General features: G+C 45.3%; 1 protein-coding gene across 1 annotated transcript in view; it reads right to left on the bottom strand.

Moving 5' to 3' along the window:
- Positions 1-6,008: 6,008 nt before the first annotated feature.
- The window catches only part of MOB2 (MOB kinase activator 2), a 58,195-nt gene continuing 54,786 nt past the window's right edge, over positions 6,009-9,417 (bottom strand). The window contains exon 5 of the mRNA XM_019519752.1: positions 6,009-7,317. Within this exon, the coding sequence (XP_019375297.1) occupies positions 6,995-7,317 (323 nt within the window). The 3' untranslated portion in view covers positions 6,009-6,994. The remainder of the gene's footprint in view (positions 7,318-9,417) is intronic.

Here is a 9,417-nt window from a genome sequence, read left to right as displayed (position 1 = left end):
AAGCAAACAAAACTCTGGCTTGTATCCATGGATGCTCCTCAAGTAAATCGCAGGATGTCATCCTCCAACTGTACTCGGCCTTGGTGAGGCCGCAGCTGGAGTCTTGCATCCAGTTTTGGGCTCCACAATTCAAAAAGGATGTGGAGAAGCTTGAGAGTATCCAGAGGAGAGCCACGCACACGATCAGAGGGCAAGAGAATAGGCCTTATGAAGAGAGGCTCAGAGCTGTGGGACTCTTCAGCTTGGAAAAGCACAGGCTCAGGGTGGACCTGGTGGCAGCCTGCAAGTACGTAAGGGGTGTGCATCAGGATCTGGGGGAATGTCTGTTCACCACAGTGCCCCAAGGGAGAACAAGGACCAACAGTCAAACTCCTCCATGACCGTTTTAGGCTGGACATAAGGAAAAACTTCTTTACTGTCTGAGCCCCCAAGGCCTGGAATACACTCCCTCCAGAAGTGGTGCAGGCATCTACTATGGACTCTTTCAAGAAATATTTGGATGTTTATCTTGCTGGAATCCTATGACCCCAGCTGACTTCCTGTCTCTGGGGCAGGGGGCTGGACCCGATGATCTTCAAGGTCCCTGCCAGCCCTAATGTCTGAATCTATGAATCATTAGGAGCACATTTCTCACAGAACAACCACTCCATCTTTGACCTCACTATCCTCATGCTCAAGGGAAATCTACCCAATGCCTTTAAAACGTGAAATTGGGAACAAAAATTCATAAGCTGGCTGGACATTAAGAATCAAGGACTAAAGACTGACATTGGATTTATGGCCCATTATAATCTGATGCCTGAATAGTTTCCACACAAGGAAGGTGAGACTGACTCCCCCCATTCTGCTTTTTGATAGGCTTTGATCTTCCAGTAATCAGCTTCTTTTCTTTGCTAATTGTGCACCTGCTATGCCTAAGAACTTCTTTCATCCCCTCCCCAATGCTGTGCTTAATTTGCTGTGCTTGGCTTCCTATAATCAGAGACATTTGAAAGTTTGCTTAACTTTATCCCAACTACACAGTTGGTCCAAAAAAAAGGATATCACCCTAAGAAATCTTTGCCTCCCACAATAAAATAGTGGGCATCATTAAGAAGGGAGTTGAAAACAAAACAGAAGGTATCATCATGCCACTGTGCAAATGCATGATGTACCCACCTCTTGAATTTTTTTTTGCAGTCCTGGTCTCCATATCTTAAAATGAATGTAGTGGAATTAGAACAGGTACAGAGAAGGGTTACAAAGATGGTTGTTGGTATGGAGCAGCTTCCATACCAGGAGAGACCAAAAAGGCTAGGACTCTTCATCCTGGAAAGGAGAAGGCTGGGGGGCAGGGGTGGGGGATGGGGGGAGAGATATGCTAGAAGTAGATACAATCAGGAAGGATGTATATAAAGTGAATAAGGAACTGTTACTCACCAGAACATAAGAACTACGGCAACCACTGACATTATCAGAAGGTAGGTATACATACAACAAAAATGAGGCAGTGCTTTCTTATACAGCGCACAGTCAACTTGTGTAACTTGCTGCCACAGGAGGTTATAATGTAACAGGATGTAGAAGTATATGTAGTATAGCAGATAGTATAAATCAGCTTCAAACTAATTTAGGGATTAGACAGATTCAGAGAGAACAGGTCCATTGGGAGCCATTAAACTTCCTGACATCCCTAAACCAATGATGCTTGATGCCACAAAGGGTACAAGAAGAAATAGATTTCTCTAGACATGCTCTGTTCATATACTCTCCCTCTAAAGCATCTATTACTTAGCACTGGCACAGATACCAAACTAGCTGGAATATTTGTCTGATCCAATATGCAAATTCCATTCTTATGAAATCAGTAGCGAGGCCTCATTTCACTAGCCGCTGAACAGAATCTTATCATCTATAGGTACCCTAGATCGCTGGTCACTTCTCAATGCATCTAACATGACACCTTAAATATTCATTTTGGAATATTAGATTCCCAAAGCACACCATTCAGTTTTGAAAATTCAGCCCCACAGTGTGCCCTGCAGTAAGCACTAACCCTGTGGCTTGCAACCTTTCTAGACTCAAAACTCCGCACAAAAAAATACCAGCCCTTTGCATTCACTTGTTTCTGGACTACAGAAGTTGACTATACACAGAAAGTCAAATTGCTTGAATGGAACACGAATTGTCACCTCTTAAAAAAAAAAAAAAAAAAAAAGCATCTATTTAGTTAAGTTAATGGTAAGAGGACAGGACAACTGTCCCTGAGTCAGTCTTACAGCACTGTCAAGCTTCTGGAAATACCCAGAACTGCCTGATATGTAGGGAACTTCACTGACAAACCAAGATGCAGGTTTGAGAATTTAGGCCCAATTCTTATTAGCACTCCTCTGCATTACACCTTTGTTACAGTCACCCTATAAAAATTGTTCAGTGACCTTTGCAAATAGACTCAGTTTGTCTTATGCAGCAGTAATTTAGGGATACAAATACCTGCTAATCTTAATTCAAACCCTACACTGAACACTAGCATTGGACCTGATCTCTCTAATTCCTTAACATACTCCCATCTGGTCATGAGCATGGGAAAATTTAGTGTTGCTGGCCTGCTGTGTGAATAAGCAGAAGGCCATCAGTGTACTGCTTTTGGCAACAGGAAACTAGGTCTTCAGCACTGACAGATGAGCAACAGGCAGGCATCAGTTTCTACAACTCAAGGTCTCTTGCACTGAGACAGGCCTTCTATCTACTCTTCTCCTTGTACCAGTGTTTAATAAAATGAGGCCCTGGAAGGCCACTGCCCTGGATGATGAATCTCTTTTATAAATCAAACCTATGCAGATTAAACATAGGACAGGTGCCTGGGTTCAGTTGGTAGCTTCCTGTGAACAACAGCTGCCACTGCCATAGGTGGCAATACAGTAGAGTAGAGCATATTACTATATGCACTTGAATTCAGCCGTCTTGAGAATTACAGAGATTTGTGCATATACATCCTTTGCATCCAGTTCACCCAACAGCAACATTTTCCTCCTTTGTGAAATCCTAGATCACACAGGAGAAAGTAACCAGGGAAAGGGCATCAGGGTTGATTTCAGCATAGAGTTTAGATGACATTAAACCAGTTCCAGAATGATTCCAATTGTGGCAAGAGATGCAGATTTGATGGCAGGGAAGTACAGGCTCCTTTTTACTTGATACTCCTTCCTGTAACCTGAAAGCATTATCCCTAAGAGCAATCAGGTATTTCAGAGCCATTTGGTTGTCAAACCCAATCCCAGGAGGAACGCGTGTTATTTCCCCTTTTGTTCAGTGGAAGATACGACAGCTGTTTCACAACCTGGGAGTGGTCTCCAGGCAGAGGGAATCAGCACTGATCCAAGCCAGTGAAGTAAAGTCTCTGTCCCCCTCTCAAGGTTTCCCTAGTGAACTGGAATATTAATTCATTTAAAGGGGCTTATCTTTAGGAGGAAATTTTCTTCTAACACAGTAACACGTTTTAAAACCAAGTTCTGGGACTAAAAATAGTTCCCCACTTTAAACAAGCCTGAAGTGTATTTTGTGATTAGTCCTCTCAAAGAAGTAGTTTATTTGACACATAATTAACATCTTCAGTTAGAGGCAGCAAACAGTCTTGAATGCTCCTACTAACAGATGACAATCCAACTAATGAGACACATTTCTATGGGAGAAATGGTTTTAAGCAGCTTGTTTCAGGAATTCATCACTTAGGCTCAGTGGTGCTCAACCTTTTAGCCCTATAAACCAGATGAGTGGCACAGGGCCTGGATCCCATGTGGGGTCAAGCCCTGCATGCGTAAATCAAGCCCAGTGGTGCCTCAGCCCTGCACTATTCTTCCCCACCCACACCCCTTTGAGCCTCTCTATAGATCTGGAAATTGGGCAGCTGGGAAGCAGTAATTGATGATGCCACCACTCCCGAAAATTTCTGGACCTGTGGGGATGAGCCCCATGGGTCATATCTGGCCTGTGGGCCATTGGTTGAGCACCCTTGAACTGGCTTATTACAGAGGCTTCCAGCATTTCACATACTGCATTTGTGTGGTAGCTTTTCTTGCACCCAATACACCATGTATACACTAGGGGCTAAAGTTTATTACCTGTTTAAATGCCCAAATGGCAGTTTTCCAGCTGTAGTTTTGGTACTTCAGTGCAGTTTGTGTTTCCGTTACCAATGCCGCATAGGTAAATAAATGTCCGCATGGCTAATGAGCAGGTGCAGCAGGCTACACAATGGCCAGGCAAGTCTGTGGCTCTATAGGTGTATAAGCTGGGCAAGCATAAATCACATTATTCTGCCTGGCAAAATCCCATGACGACAAGTGCCAGACAGGAACAGGGTGTGGAGAGGGGCTCCCCATGTTTTAGCCCTAATAGCTGAGTGTTTAAGGCACACACCCAGGAGACCTGGGATTCTAAACCTCCACTGCTCCTCTCTCAACTGCCCAGGACAGCTATACCACAGGTCAGGTGTTAGCTAGGCCCCTCTCCAGCCCTCCTTTTGAAGCTTGGCAACCAAGAAAAAGGAGAAATGGAAGGCCAAGAGGAAGCGCTGAAGCTAGAGGATGTGGCTCAGTGAGATGGATGCTGCCATCGAAGGAGCAAGTCTACGGTTCTAGTCTGGATCCTTGCTCTCAGTAGGACAGAAATATTCCCTACTGCACCACTCTCCATCTATTTTAGCCAATGGCTATTAAATGCCAGGAGCAGTGGATCTGCTCAAGGGAGAAGGCTGGAGAAGAGTCAAGCTTATGCTCAACTTGTGTCCTGACAGTCCAAGCACAACATTAGGAAACTGGTGAGAGACAGGCTCAAATCCCACCTTGGGGTTTCCTGCTTGTCCCATGTGCATAGGTTGAAAAAAAACCCTGAGGTTTGGCTGCCTAAATGGCTTCCAGTGGACTTGAGCTTTGCTTTGAATTAAGGCAGCATTTGTTTCTAAAAGTTTATATGCCTGAGAGCTTGCTGTCATGGATGACAGGCAGGGAATTGGGAGCAGGTGGGATAGGGGTCACTTTAGAAGTTTAGGGTGTTGGTTGAGCCTACTGTTTCTCATCTCTGAGTTACTTGTCATTTATTGTAAGCTGCCCTGAGCTTGTCTGGGTAGGGCACGGCATAAATCAAATAAATAAACAGCAATAGAATTTGGTGCTTTTTATGCAAAGGTTTCACCACAGCATGAAACCCATTTCACAGATATGAAACCCATTGACAGTGCAGAGGTTTACCCTTAAATTAAGGAGAATCAAACCTTTTGCAGCTGCATGTGAGCAAATAGCACCACTTACCCAACACTGGTGCACACCCTATAGTGGCATATTCTTCAGAGGTTACAAAACAGATCTGTGAAAGTCATGCTCAAGAGCAACAGGTATCTTAAATTTATAAATCAGCCTTCACACTTAACCTACCTTCTTTTCAGAGCTCAAAAACGGGAAGATGAATGTTTATGCACTGATTAGGTGGGACATGAAAGTAGGCAAGAGAAGCAATTCCATATTTCCATATAGTTACCCTGGTAGTGTATTGACACCATCTACACACAAAAGTGATCTAAAGAACTATGTTTGTAAAAAGACTTCATTAGAAATGCAACTAAGACAGACTTAGTTCTTCCCAAATTCACATCCTGCTTGAACTGATTCATAAGAGATAGCCAGCAGCAAATTAACCAATGTCAGATGCATCTGCAGGATTGCAGCCATTTTCTTTTGCTTCCAAAACCATAAGCTGTTCAGCCCAGGAGCGCTGTGCAGTTCTTTGTGCAGCATTTAGTACTACGGAGCCCCGATCGTGTTAAGGCATGAGCATTTTAGTAATGAAAATTTAAAAAAAGGTGGTGTTAGAATTGCCTGCACTGATTGATGGCATCATTTTCAACTCAACTCCATGGACAGTGTGCCAACCCATCAGCACCCTGTGTTAACCCCTGGCAAACCAGCCCCTGCATCTTCTGTGGGCAGATTTTCTTGACTTGTGACGCTGCGCACACAGAAACGAGGCTGGTGCCTGATAGAATTTTTTTTATTATTATTACTGAACAGATGAACTAAAATAAGCCAACAATATAATTTTATGCCAACAGCCATCTCTCTAGCACAGGCGGTGACTGACTCAGTGCACCCTTCTCCCCTCCCCCGGACTCCCTTTTCAATGGGAAATGAATGGTTGTGGCTCATACGCAGAGGGGTTCAGACCCCAGCAATCTCACTGCACTTGCTCTTGGATGCGTGCCTGGGAAAGGAGGAGCTGGAGGCAGGGGAGGGGCAGAGAAACTAGTAAATATTTGGTAGGAGCACTAAGCAGACAGGCTTGTGGATTCTCTTGCAGGTTCACACACCGTGACTAGGTAGACGGGACAGATGGGAGTCACACCCGCTAAATGTGTCGCAAGCCCCTACTACTACTCTAGTCAAGCCAGGCGTTTCTTCTTCCCGTTCCATGACAGCCAAGGGCAAGATGCAATCGGCTGGGAAGTTTGGCAGGGGAAGGGGCAGTCTATGTAAAAACCAAACCGAAAACCAAACCCCAAAACCAAAAAACAAAACAAAAAAAATCTGCATTAAGCCACTTCAAAGTAAAAGTCACTTCTGATAACATAATTAGATATATTTTTAAAATGGCAGTACCACCATCCTAGAAAGACAGACAGGAGGACTTGCACTCGCAACCGAAGACAGACCAAAAGACAGCAGCCTGATTCAAAACCTTGTTTCTTCTCTAAAAACAGCACTCAGCATCTGTCTGAATGGGGAGAAAGGAAGAGGAAGCGGGAGGGAAATAAAATAAAATTGGTGCAACTTCTCGCCAGATGGTGCATTAAACAAAAGCTCCGGACAATCCCATACGACTACACGTCCTGTGGTGGCAGCACTCTCTCAAACTCTCATCGCTGTGTATGTCCGTATATATCTGCACATATACATACGCATACACACATAGGATATAGAATATTGTTTTTCGGTTAATGTTAGTTTTGATCCTAGGGGAAGGCTCATCTCTCCTTCACGTGGTTCTGTGCTCCGGCGCTGCTACCATTGCCGCTCCCGTTACTGCTACCCCCACTCCCACTGCTGCTGCTGCTGCTGCTGCAGAGGACCTCTGTGAGGTCGTCCATGATGGTGGTCTCTTTAGGGTCCACCAGGTTGAACTCCCTGATGAATAGGATGAAGTGTGTGTAGAGGGTGTTTAAATGTCCATGCAGCTCCAGTGCCAAAGTCTCCTTAAAATGTGAGGAGTAGATGTGGGCCAGCACGTGGAACAGGTACTTGCAAATCTTCTTCACTAAGGACTCGAAGGAGTTGGGGAATTCCTTGCCTATGAGGGAGATGAAAAGAAAAAGCCATTACATGCAGAAGAGCTCTAGGCAGTCAACTTTCATTTCCATCTGTTCCTGGCCATTAAGCAAGCTAGTGCCGCCATCTGCTGCCTATGAAGTAGTAAAGGAGAAACAAGATTGCATGACAACTGGGAGAGGGGGCCAGCAGGCAACCTTTCTGGTTGCCCCACACCCTCCTTGAGTGCCATTTTAATCCCCTTTCCCTGCTCAATCTGCCATGTGCCACACACAGGTGGCTCATGCCACTTGCAATAAATGTGCTGCAGGCTGGCCATCCCCACACTGGGGCATTATCTTCAGCTTGCTGCACCTAGAAAACAGCCCATCAGCTGACATACCACACCTGATTCCCCGTTCAGTGAGACTTCCTGGTCTTTTTTTTTCAATCCAAGACTTCAGGGATTTTGCAAAGAAAGTCTCAGCTTTCTTTTTTTTTTTCTTTTCCCTGTTTTTTAAATTTAAGCTTCTTGTTTTCCTCATTGCAGAGGAGGCCAGAAAGAATGAACCCTAAAGACACAGAAGCTAGGAACCTTATAAAGAGAAGTACCCCCACTTACATTTCTAATTGCCTAATTCAGGGTGCCTTACTTTGGAATTTTGGAGTTCTCTGGGATGGCTGCACTAATACCAATTCCTGAACTAGGGAGAGAGCAGAGACATGCCTCTCTGCGTCTCATCCTTTGCCACTCCCCTACTTCCAACTGCATTTCTGCCCTACCTGTAGTCTCAGTCCATCCATGCATAGGTTTTCCCATGGACTTTAGCATGGGTGGGACAAGTATGTGAGTATGTGAAAGCTGGAGGATCCACAGAGCAGAGGAAGATGAGCTGACAGAAGGAAATTCTATGCACATTACCAACTTAGGTCTTAGCATGTGCACAGCCCATCCAGACCAAAGTTGTTTGCTGCAAAATTTATAGTGTGCTGCAGAACCTACATGCACTCATTTAGAATCACAATTCTGTTATTACAGAGGGTGCAAATCTACCCTACCTTCTGCTTGACCTCAGGCTAACATGGCTAACTACGTCTTTCATTTTGAAGTGTGTCGTAGAGCTACAGGCCATCAGGCTAAGAAAAAAGCCCAGGTGCCCCAGAAAGCTAATATGTAAGTTCAGACAAGCTAAATTTAAGTGGTATCCTGTCCCTTGGACACACCCATGCAGAGTCCTGGGTGCACCAACCACATGTGGACCTTGCTTGGGGCAGAAATCTGACCATAGCCAAAGTCCTTGTAAACGGCACCATGCAATAGGGGTAAGATTCCCCTTCTCTGACCGCCCTACTGCTAAATTTCTCCTCTGGCTCTGTACACTCATTATTAGCATCCCAAGGTATAGTGTGGGACAAGGGCCCTAGGAATGAAACGGAGGCAGGTGGTCCGTTTTCGCCTTCAGCCTGACCTGCATATCAGCCAGTAAGTTGTCTGGCTACAAAACAATCTGACAGCCACATCTGTCAAGCAGCCAAAAAAGATATGCTGGACTAAGGGGCAAAGGACTCTGCAGGTCTCCAGGGTTTCCTTATCTCTGCTAGGATTCATCTACTGGGGCATGTGTATCAGTGTGTTATTAAATCTATAGCCCTTTGACAGGTTGCCTGGTGATCTCCCTACCACCTGGATCATTGCATTTAGAAACAGGAAAGAGAAAGCTGCCTGGCAACAATGAGGGGGAGAAGGTGGTAGCACAAGGCTTCCAATACAACTGTAGCCACCAGCAGAATCGTTAAATAATTAAATGAGCTTCCACTATTACTTCTGTAAGCAAGTCCTCATTTTGCAGCATGGTTTTGCAGCTGTGAGTGTGATAGGAGCTGTCCCTATGACAAGACTGAGCTGTCCAACTGGTGACCCACAAGGGGCAAGGTCGCAGCCCCTGGGCTCCTACCCTGCTGCCATTTCTCCCACCAGTCTGGCTGCAACAGCAGAAGAAAATCTCTAGGCTCCCCCTCCCTCTGGCTTCTGCTTCCTGCCTCTATCCCAGGGAAAGGGCAGTGCGGTACAGGGAGCTGAGCATAAGCCTGAGGGTGGCTACTTGGACACACAGTGCAGTGGGGGGGGAGGGCCAGACAGTGC

The sequence above is a fragment of the Gavialis gangeticus genome, unplaced genomic scaffold (assembly GCF_001723915.1).
Source record: "Gavialis gangeticus isolate Ggan-Ray unplaced genomic scaffold, GavGan_comp1, whole genome shotgun sequence".
NCBI classification, from domain to species: Eukaryota; Metazoa; Chordata; order Crocodylia; family Gavialidae; genus Gavialis; species Gavialis gangeticus.
This window is presented reverse-complemented; position numbering and strand designations above follow the sequence as displayed.